At 36.3% G+C, this 22500-nt stretch overlaps 2 protein-coding genes across 10 annotated transcripts in view; one reads left to right on the top strand and one right to left on the bottom strand.

Annotated features, from left to right (window-relative positions):
- LOC123505919 (replication factor C subunit 5-like) overlaps window positions 1-14617 on the top strand; it is a 17766-nt gene extending 3149 nt beyond the window's left edge. Inside the window, exons 4-9 of the mRNA XM_045257781.1 lie at window positions 4056-4218; window positions 9708-9867; window positions 10272-10377; window positions 13437-13542; window positions 13748-13825; window positions 14331-14617. Coding sequence (XP_045113716.1) covers window positions 4056-4218; window positions 9708-9867; window positions 10272-10377; window positions 13437-13542; window positions 13748-13825; window positions 14331-14488 — 771 coding nt within the window. The 3' untranslated portion in view covers window positions 14489-14617. The remainder of the gene's footprint in view (window positions 1-4055; window positions 4219-9707; window positions 9868-10271; window positions 10378-13436; window positions 13543-13747; window positions 13826-14330) is intronic.
- Window positions 14590-22500, bottom strand: part of LOC123505917 (D-aminoacyl-tRNA deacylase-like) — a 27344-nt gene continuing 19433 nt past the window's right edge. For 3 of the 9 annotated variants that reach the window (XM_045257778.1, XM_045257779.1, XM_045257780.1), the window contains 5 exons: window positions 18310-18391; window positions 18074-18164; window positions 15490-15592; window positions 15187-15319; window positions 14590-14732 (listed from right to left, as the gene is read on the bottom strand). In XM_045257778.1, coding sequence (XP_045113713.1) covers window positions 14623-14732; window positions 15187-15319; window positions 15490-15592; window positions 18074-18164; window positions 18310-18352 — 480 coding nt within the window. In that variant the 5' untranslated portion in view covers window positions 18353-18391 and the 3' untranslated portion in view covers window positions 14590-14622. Of the gene's footprint in view, window positions 14733-15186; window positions 15320-15489; window positions 15593-15968; window positions 16033-18073; window positions 18165-18299; window positions 18392-22500 lie in introns of those variants that run through there. The other 6 variants (XR_006675315.1, XR_006675314.1, XR_006675313.1 and 3 more) reach the window with 6 other exon arrangements.

Here is a 22500-nt window from a genome sequence, read left to right as displayed (position 1 = left end):
CTTAGAGAAACAGAAGGCTGCAAGGATATCTATATAAAGAAAAATAGAAATGAGGAAGAAAGGAAGAGATACAATGAACTGGCAGCAGCAGTAAGGAAAAGAATAATGAAAGGTCAGAAGAGGAGAGAAGGCATTTTTGGAGAATTCTAGGAGACAGGATAAGGAAATGGTATATAAACGAGAAGGAAGAGAAAAAGTGGAACAAGTTTAACTAAAAATGATAAAGGCAAAAGACTAAAAATGATGTATACGAACATAGACGGGTTTTATCAAGTAAATTAGAATTAAGAGATTACATAAGGAAAGAAAATCCAGATATTGTATGCCTGGCTGAAACAAAACTAAATGAGGCAATCATAATAGATTTGGATAATAGGTATAATGTATGGAGAAGAGACAGAGTGGGTAAAGGAGGAGGAGGAGTCATGATAATGTTAAGGAAGGAGATAGTGATCAACCAAGTGGAATGTGGGAAGGAAAAGCAGAAGTATTGTATATTAAGATGCATATTAATAAAAAAGAGTTAACAATCATTGTAACATATGTGCCACCAAAAACAAATTCATGGACCAATCAAGAATATAAAGACATGATAGATGACACAATAAGGAGTCTAATGAGAATCGTTAAAGAAAGGAGAAAAGTGATATTAGTAGGAGATTTCAACTGTAAAGAAGTGGACTGGGAAAATTATGAAAGTGGTATGGGGAAGAAGCCTGGGAGAAAGATTCTTGAACCTAATGATAGACAATATGATGGACCAGAGAGTAAAGGAATGCACAAGATTCAGAGGAAACGACGAGCCGGAGATTGGACCTAGTTTTTACAAGGGTATACAAATGAATGACGATATAAGATATAAGTGCCCATTGGGAAAGAGTGACCATGCAATATTAGAAATAGATATAGAAGAAGGAAAGGAAGATAGAGACGATTCATACAAAGGAGACCGATTAAATTACAGAAAGGCTGATATTGAGAATCTCAAGAACTATTTTAAAAACGTAGACTGGGAGGAGATGGAAAACTCAGAGACAATGCAAGACAAATATAACTTATTTTTGGAAATATACAAAACAGGAGTCAGGGAATATGTCCCAAAATATAGACCAAAAGAAGAAGGAAAGAAAGATTGGTTTAATGCAAGGGCAAAGGAGAAAAGAGATGGAGCATGGAAAAGGTGGAGGAGAAATAGGAATCCAACAAACAAGGAAAACTTCAAGGCAGCGAGAAATGAATATGTTAAGGTGAGGAAGGAAGAGGAAAAGAACTTGAAAAGATATTGTCGAAAAATGTAAGGAGCAACCAAAATTGTTCTATAGATTCATAAATGGAAAAATTAGGCAAAAGAAACAATAGAAAGGTTAAAAGGAGAGAACGGGATGGTGGAAGACCCAAAAGTATGGCAGAACTATTAAATAAAAATTCCAGGAGGTCTTTACTAAAGAATCCAAATTTGAGAGGCCACAGGGTAATAGAGAGACAATCTATATGAAAGAGATTAAAGTAACCAAGCTTGAAATAAAAGAGTTAATGAAGGAACTGGATGAAGAGAAGGCAATGGGACCGGATGAAGTCTCAGGCAGAATACTGAAAGAATGTAGGGAAGAACTAGCAAGTCCTATATACAACATCATAAAATGCTCAATAGAAAATGGAACAGTGCCAGTAGAATGGAAAAGAGCTGAGGTGGTTCCCATATATAAGAGCGGAAGGAAAGAAGAACCTTTAAATTACAGACCGGTATCACTAACTAGTGTAATATGCAAGATGTGTGAAAGAATAATAAAGAAACAATGGATCGAGTTCCTTGAAGACAACAAATTAATATCAAATAGCCAATTTGGTTTTAGAAAAGGACGGTCTTGTGTAACTAATTTATTGAGTTTCTATTCTAGAATAGTTGATAGAGTACAAGAGAGAGAAGGATGGGTTGACTGCATCTATTTGGATTTAAAAAAGGCATTTGACAAAGTGCCACATGCAAGATTACTGTGGAAGTTAGAGGAGAAGGGTGGCTTAAAAGGAAGCACATTGAGATGGATAGAAAATTATTTGAGGGGGAGAGAAATAAGGACGGTAGTTAAAGATATGAAGTCCAAGTGGAGAGCAGTAGAAAGCGGAGTGCCACAGGGGTCAGTATTGGCACCAATACTTTTCCTCATTTATATTAACGACATGCCAGAAGGAGTGAACAGCTACATAAATTTGTTTGCGGATGATACGAAACTGTGCAGAGTTATAAAGCAAAAGGAGGATTGTGAAATACTGCAAGAAGACCTAAATAAGATCTGGGAATGGAGTAAGAAGTGGGAAATGGAATTCAATGTGAACAAAAGCCATGTCATGGAAATGGGAAAGAGTGAAAGACGACCTGTGGGAATCTATAAGATGGGAGATGGAGTAGAACTGGAGAAAGTCAAAAGGAAAAGGACTTAGGAGTGACGATGGAAGAAAACAATCAACCAGTAAGCCATATTGATAGAATTTTTAGAGAAACATATAATTTGCTAAGGAATATTGGAGTAGCATTTCACTACATGGACAAAGAAATGATGAAGAAATTGATAAATACTATAATAAGACCCAGATTGGAATATGCAGGAGTAGTGTGGACCCCTCATAAAAAGAAACACATAAGAAAATTGGAGAGGCTACAAAAAATGGCTACAAGAATGGTCCCAGAACTTGAAGGGATGACATATGAGGAGAGACTAAAGGCTATGGATCTACCAACCTTGGAACAAAGAAGGAGAGAGGAGACCTGATACAAGTCTATAAATTGATCAACGGAATGGACCAAGTGGATAATGAGAAACTGATCCTGAGAGAAGAATATGACACCAAGCACAAGATCGCATAGTAAAAAGCTGAGAAAGGGAAGATGTCTGAGAGATATAAAAAAAATATAGTTTCCCGCAGAGATGTATTGAGACGTGGAACAGTTTAGATGAAGAAGTAGTGTCTGCAACGAGTGTGCACACTTTTAAAGTAAGATTGGATAAGTGTAGATATGGAGACGGGGCCACACGAGCATAAAGCCCAGGCCCTGTAAAACTACAACTAGGTAAATACACATACATACATACATACATCGTCAGCCTCTTTCTCACCGCTGAAATGTTGCATCTCTTTCTTTCTTTTATCGCTATTTCATGCTAATTGTTCTACTGATCTTGCTAACTGCATGCCTCCTCTCCTCCTGTGGCCTTGCTGCACAAGACTTTCTTCCTCCTCTCTTGCCTATTCTGTCCAACTCCCAAGTGTAATAGTTAACCAGTACTCTCAATCATTCATACCTTTCTCTGGTAAACTCTGGCACTCCCTACCTGCTTCTGTATTCCTGTCTTCCTACAACTTGACTTCTTTTAAGAGGGAGGTATCAAGACATTTGTTCCTTAATTTTGGCTAACTCTTTACTTTACTCTTAGGGAACCAGCACTCAAGTGGGCTTTTTTTTTTTCTTCTGCATAAAAAATATATATATATATATATATATATATATATATATATATATATATATATATATATATATATATATATATATAGCTAGATAGATAGATAGATAATGGGCTCTTTGGCAATGAGGGGGTGCCTATTACTGCAAATTGTCCATTACTGAGAGTCTGAGAGCAGTTTGCCTGCGAGACCCTTAGTTCCCCCCCTTTTTTTTCCCCTTTTTGGTAATTTATTCTTTTAATGATATGAAAAAAAATATTTTGAACATTTAAGCCACCTTATTCAACACTCTGCTAAAATAAAAGATTTAATTATTAATTAAGAAGTATACATATATAAAAATTTGTACAAGAATAGATAAATTAAAGATGTAGCTTCCCCTCCTAACCTCTCTCAACTCCTTACCTTCTGTCTCTGTCTTTCCCTCTGTTTCAATCTAAATTGCTGAGTTTCTTGTAAGCCGTAAAATACAGTATATATATATATATATATATATATATATATATATATATATATATATATATATATATATATATATATATATATATATATATATATACTGTAAGTATATATTGATGCTCCTTTTATAATTTCAGGTTTTAGAGTTAAATGCCTCAGATGATCGTGGTATTGGCGTTGTAAGGGAAAGGATCTTGAATTTTGCCAGTACACGGACCATATTCAAATCAGGTTTCAAATTGGTCATACTGGATGAAGCTGATGCTATGACTAATGATGCTCAGAATGCATTAAGGAGAGGTAATTCCTTTTTATATTGATTAGGTTTAAGCTTTAAAGTAATGAAATGCATCTAGAGGACAAATATTGAACAGATTGCCAGTTGGGATAGAATACTTTAAGTATCTAGGGTTGCATGTCACTATTACCTTTATTGGAATGGCTTGAATCCCATTTAATTTGATATATTGATATTTTACAGTACAAACAAATATCATAAAGTGGTCAAGTTTTCTGATTGATTTATTTATCTTATTTATTTATTTATTTATTTATTTATTTATTTTTTTTTTTTTTTTTTTTCTTAAATGGTTTGTCAGTATTCATGAGTGGTAAAATTTTACTTTAAAGTGAAAAAAAGATTATTATCAATACTGCATACTTAGGAACTCTAATGTACTTTATAACTGTGTTTAATGGTTCTTCTTTAAGTAAAGAACATGTCATAATAATCACGCAAAAATATTTGAAATAAAATTTTAAAGAGAAAAGTGATGCTTTTAAGTATCATTTTAACTTAAAGTGAAAATTTTTTGTTTTCTGTGATGCATTCCTAGGAACTCTAAAACACTTTATAACTGCATAAGTTTTCTTCTCTTAATGAAAAACATATTTTAACAATCAGACAAAAATATTTGAAATGAAATTTACAAAGTATTTTTAATGCAGGTCCAGACATGTATAAAAGAATTAAGAATTTTTGCAATAAAAGATTTTCCTCTTAAATTTACAGACAATTCAAGAAGTATTTGGAAAAGGAGAATATTGCTGTAAGAATTATGTATCAGTTGAAAAAGTGATTTTTTTTAAGTACAGGCAACCCCAGCTTAACAAACAGGTTACGATCCTAAAAAAACTTTTGTTGCGTGAATTTCCGTTAAATGAACAACAAGTTTGACCCCTGACTTGAACTTCCATTGAGAGTAAACAAAGCGAGAGTGCATCATAGTACAGTAAAAGGTTTAATGGTAAAAATTATGGTTAAACATTTAAGCAGTTTAATTTAAGACTAAGTCATTATAATGTACACTAATGTATGTATGTAAGTAACTTTATAATGTTGATGATCTTAAATTAATGAAGGGAGGGAGAGTGGAGTGGGAAAAACGCTAGGCAGCAACCTGTGAAATGTAAAGAAAGGACGCATCATTGTACCGCATACAAAACTTATGTACCACATTTCCACAAGGCTTTCCATTTTATCCATTGCAGAGTCACAAGTTCGGGTGGTTCTTTTAGCTTGCAAGGAAGATACGGTCTCACCAGCCTTCTTAATAGAGTCTGCTGACTTGAAAATAGTAGAGATAGTAGATGGAGTCAAGACATGGTGGCGAGCAATGCTATTAGTTTTCTCGCCTCTCATGTCTGTGAATAATATCAAGTTTCACTTCGAGAGTAAGAGACTTCCTGGTCTTCTTAGCAATGCTAGGCAACATTGCAGGGCTGGTTGCAGGGCATTTTGGTGGCATGTTGAGCGAGGGAAGACGAGCTGGCGCTGGACGCTATTATTGTTTTGAACTAAGTGTATGGGAGTGAGTGGTGTGCGTTTTGTCCACAAGAAGCGCTGGTGTATTCAAAAGCCTGTTGGCTTGCGTGATACGGCGGGGCTTTCAAACTTGAAAAAAATTACCTGGATAAAATTTTGTTAAAGTGAGTTTGGTGTTTGTTATACAAGCTTATGGTAGTAAAAGGAAATGTTCGTTGTAGTGAAATTTCGTTGTGTGAACGTTCGTTAAGCGGGGTTGCCTGTATCTTCATCTTATTTTTAAAATGAAAATAGTTTGTTATTCATGATGCATTCCTAATAACTTAAAATGCTTTAAATTTTTGCTATGTGGATTTTTCTAAGTTTACAGACAATTAAAAAAATATTTGGAGAAAAGAATATTTATGTAAGAATTATGTATCAGTTGAAAAGTGTGTTTTTAAGTATCTTCATTTTATTTTAAGGTGAAAGGGTTTATTTATACTGCATTCTTAGAGACTCTAAAGTATTTTATAACTCTGTTTAAGGGTTCTTCTATATGTAAAGGACAAACAGGCAACCCCCACTTAACGAAGGAGTTACATTCTTAAAAACCCTTCGTTAAGCGAACCAATCATAACAAGTTTAACCCCTGACTTGAGCTTCCATTGGGAGTAAACAAAGTGAGAGTGCATCATAGTACAGTAAAAGGTTTAATGAAAGTAAAAATTATGAAGTTAAACATTTAAGCAGTTTAATTTAAGACTAAGTCATTATAATGTACACTAATGTATGTATGTAAGTAACTTTATAATGTTGATGATCTTAAATTTATGAATGGAGGGAGAGTGGAGCGGAAATACGCTAGCTGGCAACCTGTGGAATGTAAACAAAGGGTGCATGATTGTATCGCATACAAAACTTATATACCACATTTCCACAAGGCTTTCCATTTTATCCATTGTAGAGTCACGAATTCAGGTGGTTCTTTTAGCTCGCAAGGAAGATATAGATTTCACCAGCCTTATTAATTGGTGCGAGATGTTTTGCGCTAAGGTTATCGACTTAGCAAAGCCTCATGTGACTAGTTTATTCCCTTCCTCGTTTCTCACCAGTCGATCCCCGAGTTGGACACATGCATAATATCGTTCCTGAGTTGAAAGAAAAACAACATTTCATGTTTTGCTGTTTGGGAGTGTTTGTGGCTAAAAATAGACACGAGATATCGTGATGGAGTGTTGCCTTTCGTGGTGCAAATATTTTCCGAGTAATATGTACTTGTTTTTCCTTATAACAAAGCGATTGGAAAATTCTTATTCATGTCATACAAAGTTTTCACTACCACAATATAACAGTTACCAAAAACATCTGAAATGGTAAGAGTAAGTAATGGAAATTACGCTTCATTCATATTAGTGGAGTTGAGGCGTCAGTTTCCCGCTACACCGAGCTGAAGGCAGCAGAAACTGCTAAAGTTCAGATATGTAATAAATAAATACAGGAAGCATTCATGTTAGCAGGGACGAGGAGGCAGCATGAGCAATGTCTACAGTGTATGATGGCAGTATAATGGTAGGTTTTGAGGATGCAATACCTCCGAAAACATGAGGAAGCTCGCCGACGTATCTCATACGTCTCTGACACCCGGTTCACTCAGAGTAGCCGACGTATCTCGTACGTCTCTGACTCTGTATGGGTTAATAGAGTCTGCTGACTTGAAAATGGTAGACAGTAGATGGAGTCAAGCCATGGTGGGAAGCAATGCTATTAGTTTTTTCACCTCTCGTGTCTGTGAATAATATCCAGCTTCACTTCGAGAGTAAGAGACTTCCTGGTCTTCTTAGCAACGCTAGGCGACATTGCAGGGCGTTTTGGTGGCATGTAGAGCGAGGGAAGACAAGCTGCTGCTGACGCTGTTATTGTTTTGAACTAGGGGAGTGAGTGGTGTGCGTTCTGTCCACGAGAGGCACTGGTGTATTCAAAAGCCTGTCGGCTTGTGTGATACGGCGGGGCTTTCAAACTTGGAAAAAATTACCTGGATAAAATTTCATTAAAGCGAGTTTGGTGTTCGTTAAACGAGCAGATGGTAGTAAAAGGAAAACTTCGTTGTAAAGAAATTTTGTTGTAAACCTTCATTAAGCGGGGGTTGCCTGTATTATAATATTCTATCAAAAATATTTTAAATGAATTTTGAGGGGAATGGCATTGTTATAGCTTATATTATGAGTGTGTTTTCAATTTTTTTAACCTCAAATAAAAATGTCACTTAAAACTTTTTATTCTTTGATGAATACAGTAATACTCCACTTAAACAGGATAGGGGGTGTCAAAGCTGTTCGTAGAGCGAAAATTTGTTAAGCGGGCATAATTTTCCTATAGGAAATAATGGAAATAGTGGGGGATGCATTCTGGGCTGGTCCCCAACATACCACATGGGTTAAAAAAATAAAAAATAAAAATTATATATACGTTTGGCAGCATATTGGGCCACCGGTGTACCACTACTTGTATGATGTCATATGAGTCATTGGAAGTTAGAGGAGCTATGTACAAATTCTCTCACATTCTCGCATTTATGTTCACAAAACAACATTTCTATTAGCTTTTTACAAACCTTGAAAGGATTGTTTTGTAATGCATAAAGTGAAATCTTACATGGAATACCAAAAAATTAAGCAGAGATGAGATGAGCCACAGACGAAGCGGGAGACTCGCGGCAACTCTGCCGCTTCTTCTTGTGACCCTTTTAGCCTGCGTGTTGTCTTTCCCCATGATATATGTTTCCACTCCTCTATTGCCTGCTATAATGGATATCATATCTTAGTATTCATATACGCTCATGCCACGAGGATAACCTTGACTCTGTGGCACTGAATGATAGTGAATTATTAATGAAATACTGCGGTATTTCATTAATAATTCAGTCACTCAATGCCACGAAGTCGAGGTTATCCTCATGGCATGAGCGTATATTATGAATACTAAGATATGATATCCATTATAGCAGGCAATAGAGGAGTGGAAACATAAACATCATGATGAAAGTAACACGCAAGCAAAAGGGTCACAAGAAGAAGTGGCCAAGTGGCTGCGAGTCTCCCGCTTCGTCTGTAGCTCATCTTATCTCTGCTTTATTTTTTGGTATTCCATTTAAGATTTCACTTTATACATTACAAAACAATCCTTTCTTGGGGGAAAGATTTGTTAAAAGCTAATACAAATGTTGTTTTGTGAACATAAATGCATATTATAAGACAGTAACACCACCTCCAGAGGTGGTGTTCCCAGCAACCTCAGAGCAACCTGAAAGCAACCTTGTCACCGTCCCTCCAAGCGTTCATGGATGCCATTTCGCTGCAAGAGGTTGCTCTGACGTTGTTAAAGAATCTTGGATCCAGCTCCAGGAGCGCTAGAGACAGAGGCGTGGAGCCAGCCAATCACAGCGAAACTACCGCATTTGGTCCCTCACCCGGCAAATTCAAACCCAGAAAATTCGCTAAAACGGATGTGGTTGTACGTTATGCAGATTTTTGGTTTAACTTTATATAGTACGTTAAACCAGAAATTCGTTAAACGAACGTTCATTAAGCGGAGTATTACTGTATTGCACATTAGAAGTGGTAAAGATTTTTAGTTCCTGCAATTTATAGACCCAAAATACAAAAATCTTTAGTCATTATTCCTAAAAAACTGATTCATGAAGATGCAGTTCCTTGCTTTTTGATAATTCAGTGGTGTCAGACCTCTAAAAGAACTGCAAAGTGATCTTCATCTTACTACAGGTGACTCAGGATTCAACAAAGTTTCTTCTGCTTCATTGTGGAAAGCTGTTCCTTTTTTTCTATCCTTTATGTATACTCCCTTCTTCCCTTTCAGACCATAACCTCTTACACTTCTGTGTAATCTCTTGCCTGCAGTCCAGTTTCTCAGTTGTTGATAAAATCCTGTACATTTTAATTAGACCTCTCTTTCAAAATGAGGTGTGTGTGTGTCCAATCAACAAAATTTTTTCACTGTTGTAACATCACTACCTTTTCCTCTCCAGTAATTGAAAAGTTCACTGAAAATGTTCGATTTTGTCTCATCTGCAACTATTTAAGCAAGATTATCCCTGCCATCCAATCCCGCTGTACACGGTTCAGATTTGGACCCCTTACTTCAGAGCAGATCCTTCCCAGGCTGAATTATGTTATAGAACAAGAAGAGTAAGTTAACAGCTGTTTATGTATTTTTTTGCCTAATTTTAGTCATTAAATGAGAGTTTTCACCTTGAGTAGAGTTGCTGGTGATCAGCTTTTTTACTGTTGAAGTTGGTCAGCACTCCCATGGTACTCTGGAGAAACACATTCTAAAATTGCTTCTCATGACACATCTTGATGCACTGTATTTAAATGCTGCAGAACATTGATTCTAAGTATTTATGCTAAGTTTCAACAGGGTCTGGTGATGCACATTACAGAACAGTTATTATTGGTATACGCCATATACAGCTTTGATATTTGACTATATTGTTGAATCCAGAAATTATTCCTCTGCCATGTTGAAATAGACACTTAAGGTTTCTGCAAATCTAGTAAAAACTTAAACCCTTACTAAAAATATTTTACAGGATCAATGCGACTGAGGATGGCAAAAAAGCTTTGTTGACCCTTTCTGGTGGAGACATGAGAAGGATCCTAAATATTCTTCAGTCTACATCTATGGCATTCAATGAAGTGAGTGTTAGATTATCATATTTCTTTCATTTCATTGTGTTTAAACTTTCAGTAAAGAATGATCAGAGTGAATTGAGATGAGAATTATAAACAATGTAATGTAATAGTAAGGACATACATACAGTAAGCCCCAGAATTTAGCGAAACCCTTGTTTAACGACTGTCTGGAAAAAGGCCATGCCCTCAAGTTTGGCGATTTTCTCTCATATTTAGCGAATGTACCACGCTACACTGTTCTCCAGGCGGCCTTGCTCCTGCTCGCTCTGAGCCAATTGTCCCACCTCCCGCTCGCTCTGAACCAATCGTGTGTCTGTTTGGCTGTGACGTCAGCCCCAGAGTGCCTCCGGCATTCTCACTCGACACTTGAGCTATTGTGTGTGTTAATCCAGCGTGTGAACTCATTTTTTGTGCTCCCATCCTCCCTGTTTAGCAAGTTTCACTATCACCATGACCTTCACTAGTGGTTTGGGGAGTGCTGGTTTTCGTGAAGGTGGCGATGTTGCTGATAAGAAAGCTGTGCAGAAGCATGATTATAGGAAAGGTAAACAGCACAAGACCTATTCAATGGCTGACAAGGAGAAAATTTTAAACATGATAGAAGCTGGAGCAAGAACCTGTGATATTGTTAAGGCCTTAGGGGTTCCTGAGTCTACAGTGAGGAACATTCGAAAGGTCAAGAGTGAAGTTAAGAAAAATATTGAAAGTGCAAAGAAGTATTTCCCCAAGGCTGGCTCCTCTAGGGGTATTCGTGAGAGGTCTGTGAAAAACCACATGCTACTTATAACAGAACACTTTCTACTGAACTGGCTTACACGTAGACTTGAAGAAAAACAAAGTGTTGGTGATGTGGAAATTCGTCATACTGCTAGAGAATATTATGCAGGTGTGTGTGCCAAGAAAAAGGTTAAAAATCCTCCTCCCTTCACTGCCTCAAAAGGGTGGCTGCAGAGGTTCAAGAAGAGGTGTTCTATAAAGCATGCTTCTTATCAAGGGGAGATAGCCTCTGCTGATGCCGTGGCAGCCAAGGCCTTTATTCCTGTGGCCAAGCAAATAATTGATGAGTGTAATTATTCCCCTGAACAAGTGTTTAACTATGATGAAACCGCTTTCTACTGGCGTCGCGCCCCTACTTCTACATTTATTCCTAGAGGTAAAGCAGGCACCTGGTCACAAGCTGGCGAAGGACAAATTCAGTGTTTTATTCACTTGCAACACTAGTGGAGAATGTAAAATGAAGCCACTGGTGATATACAAATTTGCCAAGCCTCATTCATTTAGAAATTGTGACATGGAGAAACTGCCTAACTGTATCTGGCTTCATAATGCATCTGGATATATGACTATCCCAATATCTGTCATCTAGTTTGACAAGCATTTTGTACCCGATGCAAAGAGGCACTGTAAAAAGAAAAATATCCTCTTCAAGGTTGTGCTGTTCCTTGACAATGCCCCCGGCCATGCAAAAATTCCTGGTTGGGTAGCACCCAGCTGTCCAAGTTGTATTTATGCCCCCCAATACTACAGCGAAACTACAGCCCCTGGATCAAGAGCTTATTGCTAACGTGAAGCTTATCTTCTATGGCTATCTCCTTGATAAAATTAAAAGGGCAACAGACAGCCGAAAGGAGGTGAAAAACATTGAAAAGTTAGTGAGTAGCGGGGAGGAGGAAGTGGCAACTCCTGACCCATCAGCAGCACCCTCATCACCGGCATCTCCCATTGCCTCTACCTCCGCACAGCCGGCCATACCACAAGCCCCACATTCTCCAGTTGCCTCAACTTCAGCAGTACCTCCTGTTGCACCAGATGTTTTAGTATCTATGAAGCAGTTTTAGAAGAAATTCCAGATAAAGCAGGCGGTTGATTTGATGTCTCTTTCTTGGTCTGAAATAACTCTGAAGACAATTAGACACGCTGGAGGGAGCCCTTTACTGCCTCATTTAAAGCTGCAAGAGGAGGAGAGACAGAAGCAAGAAACACTTCTCCAACAGACAACAAATTCCATTCAACAAGTTCCTGGCATGGTTGCAGTGGACAATGAGGCTGTTGCTGACATCGTTAGAGAAAGAACCAGGGAACTTACCCTTCAGGAGATGATGGAGGAGGATGAGCAGCAGGTGGAAGATCAAGAAACATCAACACCAGGAGATAAGGAGGTCACCACTAAAGAACTGAGCAACATCCTAGGACTCTGTGCTATCTTAAAAGAAGAGACCTCCAACAAATTCAAACAAGATGATGAAAACATTGAACAAGCTGCACAACACCTAGAAAAGTTCTCAGGAGTATTCAGGGAGCTTTACCAGAAGAAGTTAGCATCAACTCAACTGGCAAAAATAACAGACTTCAACCATCAGCTTGCAAGGCAAAGAATGATAAATCAGGGTCTCGCTGATATTCTAGGCGATGAGGATGCTGAAATCCTGGATGATCCACCACCATGTGATACAGCTGCAGAGGAACCCCAGGCACCACCTCCTGCTCACATATCTCCAGTCTCTCAAGATGCAGAATTCCTAGGCTTTGAAGAAGTTGATACTGCAGTAGCCAGGGAGGTTGCAGCCTGAGGAGAGGACCCCAGTGGTGGTGGCGGGCACTAAACCTGTGTGCCGCTACCACCACCCTGTATTTATCATCCCCCCAGGCTTTCATTCTCCCCTTTTATAGTGAGTACAGCATTCAATTTTATGTTTTAACTATTCATTTACCAATATATTGTATGTTTGCTAATGTATCAAAGGAAGCTTGTTTATTTTGCAGCTGTAAATGGGGACTCGAAATGGGGACTTTGGGCGGACGAAAGACTGATTGGTATTTTTCCCTATTTAAAGTAGTATTCAAATTTGGCAAAATTCCAATTTAGCGATAGTTTCGGCAGACTAATAGGATCGCTAAATGTGGGGGCTTACTGTACTATTTTGTCAGTACGTATGTACAAAAATTGTCTTTGAGCTTGAATTTAGTAAATACCTTAAACAGTTTAATTCTTTTAAAAAGTAATTTATTAATGTCATGGTTAAACCTCTTAGCATGTAATTTATGAAAGCTTACTCTTTCAGGTAACAGAAGATAATGTATATTTATGTGTAGGCCATCCATTACGTTCAGATATCACCAACATCCTGAACTGGATGTTGAATGAAGAATTTGAGACTGCCTACAAGAGTATCCTTTTACTTAAAATTTTATATATATATATATATATATATATATATATATATATATATATATATATATATATATATATATATATATATATATATTAGTGTATGTGTGAGTGTTTCTTTTAAGTTTCCTCTTTGTCTCCTGGATTTATATATTCTCAATTTTATATATGGAAAATCTTAAAGAATCTTAACTATATGATCAGAAGTGGCTGAACTGAAAGTGGCCAAAGGACTTGCTCTTCATGACATCTTAACAGAACTCCATACGTTCTCACACAGAAGTAAGTTCAAGGACTTTTTGTGTATCTTGTTCAGTGGGGAGAAATCACAGATTGTGTTAGTTTAGCAGTATAAAGCAGATGTAACAATTAAGCACATATACCTTCCCAAGATAAGTTCAGATGTCCATAGTTCTTTCATGATGAGAGGGAAAGATGGTAGCATTCTCTCTCTCTCTCTCTCTCTCTCTCTCTCTCTCTCTCTCTCTCTCTCTCTCTCTCTCTCTCTGGGGTTAAGGGGCTTGTGGTTCAGAGGCATTGAAATTAATTCAGACATTTACCAGGTATGATTTCTTTACATACACATGAATTTATAGAACCATGATTCCTAACCTTTGTGAATGTCAGGCAATAGTCTTGTTTTGATTCAAGAAGAATATTAAGATAGTGATCAGCATTTTAAAAATCAGAAACATTTTTGGTCCATTGATGAAACATTCAATCCCAAAAATTAATTACATTCTTTAATTATTTTGTGTGCAGCACAATTAACTTCAACTATTTTCAGTTGAATTTCCAGTGGAAGCAAGAGTGAAGCTAATACAGGACATGGCAGAGATAGAATGGCATCTTTCAGCTGGGGCATCTGAAAAGATACAGCTCTCTGCAGTCATAGCAGCATTTGCTAAGGTCAAGTATATGGTTGCAGAGATGACATCCACTTAAACTTAAAGAACTAATAAAGCAAGGGGATCAGTCTCCTCCTTTTTAAAAGGTATATGTGAGAGTATGTTGCACCATACATCACAACATAATAAAAATACAGGTTACTCATGAATAAATATTTATATGTTACACTGTTATTCAGTATCATGTCTTTCACTATTTTTGGGGGAAGGAGAGTCAATATTAATTGTCACTGGTCCATCATTTTCAATGTGCACTTTCATCATGGCTCCAAATTTCCCATCTGCAAAGCAATACAAAGAAAATATAAATTGGTATAAAAAATGGTTCATTTATAGTTTCACCAACTAAAGTATTCGCTTCTATGAGCTGGAGTCACTTAAATATGGAAAATTCAAGATATGGTGTGATGATCTCTCAAGTTTACTCTTAAAGCAGCAGATTGGGAAGCAAATGAGAAGGTTGTCAGTAAAGTAAAATCATGAGTTGACAAATCAACCAAATATTGAATTAAAAGTCTAGTAAGGCAATTTCTGCAAAATATTTGAAAACAAGTCTTATATTCAAACCACAGGAAACTTGGCTTATAATAACTACTGCATAGGTTATTATGACATGACAATACTGTAATATTTATCAATTGGTGTTTCATAACCTAAAAAGGCTAGTTTTCCATAGCAAGGACATAATTAGTCTTTAAGACTGAAATTTAGATCAATATGTTGTTGCTATCATACCTTTAATCATCTCACTCTTATATTGCCTGCGTAGTTGAGCTAGGAAATTTTCGTAAAACTGTTGTGCAGACTCTCCTGTCATGGCATGACGATAGTCAGGTTTGTTACCTTTCAGCTCACAGTAAAGTGTAAACTGTAAATGTAAAATAAATAAATAAATGAAGAGAAAAAATATATATACATACTACGTATATATAATATGATATGGATACTATTAAAAATTTATATTTTGTATTATCAACACTTCTTTAATTAAGTGAAAATAAAAACCTATCATTTCTTTACTACAAAAATATTGCAAACCTGAGAGACACTGAGTATCTCGAGCCCAGCATCCTTTGCACCCAGTTGCCATCGTTTCCCATTTGCATCTTCAAACAGACGAGCATTCAGTATTTTTCTAACTCTGTAGGGTAAGGAAACATGTTTAGCTATATATATTGAGTAAGAGAAAAAAAAAAGTTAATAGATGTTGAAATGTAAAATGCATTTAAACTATTGCTATGGGTTTCAGACGCAATTTTCAAGGAGCAACCAATGAACTCTGACAAACTGTTTCAGACATGCTACTAATTTTCATCACTATGGTCAAGTGACAAAAGTATATATTAAAAGCATTGCCTAGTGAATCTCCTGTGCATAAGACCGAGCCAGCAACTTAATGCTGGAAAGTCAGAATTTTGCAATCCACTCTTGAGTAACAATTAATACTCTTGATACTGCCAACATTACAATGAATCCAGTGTCATCAAATTATCATAATAAAACTACAGAGCTGTTACCTTTCACATGACTGCCAATAGTAAAGCTCTCAATGATAATGAAGTTCCCTGCTTACATCTTAGCCTGGCAAGCAGAAAGACAAAAATTGGTGAAATCATGCTTTCATAAGAGAAGGGGTGGAGGGGGATTCCACACATAACACAACAAAATCAAGAAGGAACACTGAATTGTAGCATAATGAGTTACAACTTTATTCTCATTCAGACCTTCAATTACTGCAGTTATTTTATTTATTTATTTAATTTTTTTATATTTTTATATTATTTTTTATTTATTTTATTTATTTATTATTATTATTTTTTTTTTTATTTATATATATATATATATATATATATATATATATATATATATATATATATATATATATATATATATATATATACTGTTGATAAACTGTTTTGATTGTACATTGTCACATTTGAGAAGAGATTAACAAAAACATTTTGTCAGTGCATATGACCAGGCTTGGTGAATGAGTACAGTTAGTGCTGTACTGAAATACACACTGGAGGGAGCACAGAGTCCAGACCTCTTAATTCTAATCTGGCAACCCTCAGATACAGTGCTGAAAAATTGATGATTAGGCTGTACCTCCAATTTATCATCTATGATCCTTGCTCAATTTTACGTATTTTACTAATGTAACAATTCTGAAATCTTCAATTTAAAAAATGGTTTACAAAATTGGACAAAGAACTATAGAATTCATAATACGTACCTTGGAAAGAAGAAAAAAAACACTAAATTCCTGTGATCAACTAAGCCATCATATTGTCACTGTTTATAAAAAGCAATATCATTTAGTTTACAAAACTGATGCACTTTGGCATCATTATTACATATCCGTAAATTGTGAAATACAGTGGTACCTTGAGATACGATCTACAATTTGGTCATTTTTTTTATTTTCATGCTTGGGGATGTTGCAGCTACAGTCGGTAGCTCAGCACATCAGTCCAGCATCAGCTGAGCCAGTATCTAGTGTTTGCCATGGATCTCATGCACTGTGATCGTTCTTTCATCATTTTCACACTATTTACTGCTCCCCCCCTTTCTCTCTCTCTCTCTCTCTCTCTCTCTCTCTCTCTCTCTCTATATATATATATATATATATATATATATATATATATATATATATATATATATATAAAGGAAGTGCAGTTTTAATATATGTTTAATGTTTACATGATAATGGTGCCTGCATCCTTTTCTCACTCCCTCCTATTCCTCCACCATTTACCACCACCATTAGCTGAAAAAATCTGTCCAAGGTAAGAACACTAAATAAACTTTTGCTGTTATTTCATAAATTTTCATGCATTGATAAAATAAAGTATGCATGTGTACTAACTGATACGGGCAAAACAAATTTCTCCTATCCTCCCTACATCTTCCACCATGCTTATCACAAAGGGGAGAAAATGTAAATAAATAAACAAACCTATGCCTCTCTCTCTCTCTCTCTCTCTCCTACATAAAACTTCAAGTCTTCAGGATTGTCAATGAGTTCTGTGATTATTAGAGCACCAAATCTTCTGTGGGTGGCTATATTTGTACACCCCAGCTAATCGACTGTTCTTACCTGAAAACACATAAAAAAAAAAAAAAAAAATATATATATATATATATATATATATATATATATATATATATATATATATATATATATATATATATATATATATATATATATATATATATATATATATATATATATATATATATATATATATATATATATATATATATATATATATATATATATATATATATAGTGATGCTCTTTTTGGGGAGACTGGAACCAATTAATGAAATTTCAATGCATTTCAATGGGAAATTTTTTTTTTTCAAATATGAGCTTCGTCATAGAATGAATTAAACTCATATCTCAAGGTACCACTGTAGAAAAAAAAAAAAAAAAAAAAAAAAAAAATCTAATTTATTCCAAGATTTTGTGGCACAGGACTGTGCTGGCAGACAGGAAACATCAGGAATTTTTGTAGTTGTTTCATCTTTACTGAAAAAGTAATCACCTGCAAATTTCAATAATTACTTCATAAATTCTGTGTAACCAAGATTACTTTTAGGTAATAAAACCACTTACATGTATTCTATATCCTGTTCAGTGTCATTCTTATGGATGCCAACCAGAACACAAAGGCCTCTTCCAATGGAACTTATAACATCTTCTCCCACTGATAAAAGAAAAAAAATAAAAAAATAAAAAAAAATAGAAATAATGTATATTTTCATTGCAAATGTACAAATGCTAAGATCAAATACAGATAGCTAATGACACCATATTCACTTTCATTATTAGTGTACTCCACCTTGATTCACCTGAAACAGAGGCTTGTCGAACCCTCTGTATAACAGCCCTCATGACAGCTTGATCAATTTGTCAACACTTGTTTCTTTCACTCTGAAAGAAACTAATATTTGTTAGTTACCATCTTCATACAACTTTATGGTGACCATTTTTCATGGCAACCATTGACATACAATATCATAAGTGCAATCACCTCTATTTTTTCACTATTTTCTTCTATCTCTTGTTTTACTATATGGTCCTTTTTAACCAATTTCATTAAATTTTTGGCAAGGTGTGAAAAGTATAGTAAGAAAAAGCAGCCGTTGGGAGTTGAAAACATGTAGAAAAGATACCTAATTGATGAAAAAGTGAAAAGACAAAATGAAGCAAGTGTGTTGCATAGATCAACCATTTGTCCTGATCTCTAAATTATTCTAGGTCCCTTAATTCTTTTTTTTTTTTTTTTTTTCTCTCCCATAAAAAGTTCAATGAACATCTTTCCCTAAGTTATTTAGTTTACTCCTTTATCCATACCTTCTCAATTCATAGTCCTTGAACCTTGAAATATCATTGATAATTCTCTTCTGAATAAATTTTTCTAGCACTAATTATTCCTCTAGTAAGAACTTCTAATTACGAAGTCATCTTCCCTTTGGTCAAACAGGTAACCCTTTTTCTCTCTCAAGTAACTTCATAACATTTTTTTTCCCTGGCCTAAATTCTTGATTTTCTCTCTCTCTCTCATGGTCAATATCCTTATTTACCTTACTTTTAGCTAGGCCTTGGTTGGTTCTTTGTCATAAATATATCTTAAAACTTCAACTTCAAAGATATGAACCAATCTAGTATATTCCTTCCCTTGTCCTTATGAAATATTAATATGTTTCAACATAGTCTACTTACAGCATATGCTGACATAAAGAAGGCATCTTATTCTATACATTGTGAAGCACTCTGGAACATATGGATTCCTACAAAAAGCATCAATTGTATAATTCAGGAACTGAAACTTAAGACATTTCTGACACCCCCTCTCTCTCTCTCTCTCTCTCTACTGAGTGAGACAGCAGTGCATTCTTGCACTATCACTTTTCAGTTCTTGGGACTAGGTGCTATAAGACAAAGTCATTGTGGGACATCTCTTGGCAAAACCAGTGTCACTGACCTTGTTTTCTGTTGATATGTAATTCTTGCAAAATGTTGGAGGTCCTAGTGATTCACTTATTCTTCTCAGCACAAGAAGGCAAAACCCTAGGGACTCAATATCTGAGCATCTGGAGAACAGCTGTCTGTTCATGTATGTGGTAAGAACATTGGGTCTCAAAGCTTCATATACAGTGGGTGGGGATGTACTTGACAAGCCTTAAAAAGTGTCTACAGCATGACAAGCCCCCCAAAAAGACTCACCCTAATAGAGGTTGTCATTTCATCCTTTGTTTTCAGCACATCCTTCAACCTCTTTGATAGGTTGCCAGTGAGTGAAAATAGTCTTGATCCAACACTGCATAATTAAGCTCCATAAGGAAATCAGGGAAGGGCACTTGTTTCCTGTACCCGTAACATTAAAGTTTGTTGAATTTAGTTCTGGTATCCATCACATTTGATGCTCCAGAATGTCAGCCAGGTGAACAGAATTCCCCACTGTGGCACTCCAACCACAACAGTAACCTCTTATTAAACAGCTTTACTCATGAGTCCAAGCAAGGCTCGATTTGCCAACCTTAGCATTGCCAGGCCTGCGCATTACCATTGCACCAGCCAGAGGCTAGTACAAGTTAGGCATTTCATAACTTAACATGTATTCTCTATTGCATTAAGGTTTGCTGGCCTATTTCCAAGTCAACTTATCACCTCTACATCATTGTTATTAAAAACCTACCCATTTGTTTAGCAATGTGTGGCACAAGCATAATGCATAAGAACATCATGTAAATGATAAATATGTAACATCAGACCATGGAGAACATTTCCTAATGTTCTACATTCATCATAATATTTTTGGTAAAAAGTAAAATGAGCAAGCCACACTCAAAAAATTTTCACAATATCATTGAAGTAGTGTCTTACAGTGTCTTGATAATGTATCAAGTCATGCCTACAGGCCTCCTGGAAAATGCTTCCATCGCTCCAAAATATGGTATACCATTGCTCTGTGTCTAATCCTTGTGCTACCTCATGAAATAAAGGCATTTGTCACTTCTTATTTTCTAGTCATGAGAAACTTGCAGAAATTAATTACAGAAGTGGTGAAAAAGAAGCTTGGGATACTTCAAAATCAGTTCTTCTCATGACAGTTGTGGGTTCCTACTCAGCAAAGGTCAAGTGTTTTCTTTCACCATCTACTGCACTTACTAAATTAAGGAGCACCAATGGGAGATGAGTCATAAGCTGCTGCAAGGAGACATAATCACTGCCTACTATAACCAGTGCAATATCAAAATATTTATACATTTCACATTTTCCTTTCCAGTGTGATACTACTTGGTTCTCCTGGACAAAGGTTCAGATCTTTAAATCACTTGTGCTTACCTTGCGCAGTTGGTGGATATGTATACTTGTATAATGACCAGAATCCTTTAGTATCAGGTGCCTTCACAGGATCATAGGTTATTGATGGGGTGACTTTGGAAAACTTATTAGCTTAGTCCTTAAAATAGCATGTGACTTCCCAGATGTTATCTTACTCCCATGGTTATTTATGACAATCCCGAGAGGAGAAACCTGAAAGGGCACCCATATAACTCGTGAAAGGAGTAAGTTAACTGATTCTGCAAACAGGTTTCAAATTAGAAGGGGCCTTGCTCAGGGAATTATTGGATACGGAGGTTGATGGTGAGTGAGTTAACACAATGTTTCAGTGTGTACTCTTCACTGATGATGGTGACGCAATGCATAATCCTCGGCCACTATCCTTCTCATTTTCAGTGCTAATAATTTTATTTTACCCCCTTCATTCTTCACTGCATTATTCTTATATATATATATATATATATATATATATATATATATATATATATATATATATATATATATATGTCCTCGTTATACGGTACATATGCGTTCCTGGAAACCTTACCGTAAATCGAAACTACCGTATACCAAACCCATTATAACATGTAATAATAGGGAATGCGTTCCAGCACGTCAAAAGTCACCCCTACAGAAATGAAAATACATGAAAATAGTAATAAAAAAAAAAAAAAAAAAAATGTAAAGTACTGCGCAAAAGAAATAAACAAAAAGTTTTTATTCACCTTTCACTCGTCATGTATTTTATCAGATCCCTCCCGAGGCTAAGGAACAGTAGGGATTTCAGCCCTTACTCATCTAGTCTTCACTATGCACGTGTCTCCCAGAGCTGTGCTTACACCTACGGGAGACACACTGCATCACATGACAGGGTGGCAATGAGACTCAGATAAGGCTACAAATACTTTTGGGAAGTCAGTGCTTCTGGTGTGTGCTGTGTGCTACACCAAGGAGACACACACTGCATCACTACATCATGGAATGTCCTCTCATTGCTAAATTTAGGCCACAAGGTCAGCATGACTTGTACAGCCTCATTGACCATCTCCTAGACTCTGCCACCCTCAGGGATATACTCAGGGAATATCCTCAGTTTGCTCCCAGACTGTAGGATATTTTAGGCAATAAGGTGTGCAATATGTGTATTTATTTATTGAAATACTTGTATTCTTGTTGTGTATACTGTGCAGAGTTATTTTTGTGATACTTTAACCTTAAGTCTTTGCCCAGAGGGTGGGTGGCAAGGCCCATCCTCCTCCTTTGTTGTAATTATTTATTAATTCAACAATAAATGTATCAATCAATCAGTCAATCAATCTTCCGCTGAGTGTGCAGACGAGGAAAAGACATCGTCGTCTGCACTGTCGGAAGATGATGTGGAAGGGTCAGCACGTTTCACTGGTTTGAAGAAAGAGGATATGGAGGAAGGGCCAGCTGTAGAACTGTCGGCAGCGGATGTGGAAGGGCCAGCTGTAGCAGGGTCGGCAGGTGTGACAGGAACGGAATGTCTGACTGGCTTGAAGATTGAGTAGATGGAGGACTTTGGTTTTTCTTGTTTTTTCATCATAGATTTCTTGTTAAATCTTGACCCTTTACGTCATGAGCCATTTTGCTAATCCTGGCAGGATTTGGGTCACATTGCTTCAGGGTTTCCAGAGCTTTTTCGATACCACTGAGACATTCTCTAAGAG

The sequence above is a fragment of the Portunus trituberculatus genome, chromosome 18 (genome assembly GCF_017591435.1).
Source record: "Portunus trituberculatus isolate SZX2019 chromosome 18, ASM1759143v1, whole genome shotgun sequence".
NCBI lineage: Eukaryota > Metazoa > Arthropoda > Malacostraca > Decapoda > Portunidae > Portunus > Portunus trituberculatus.
This window is presented reverse-complemented; position numbering and strand designations above follow the sequence as displayed.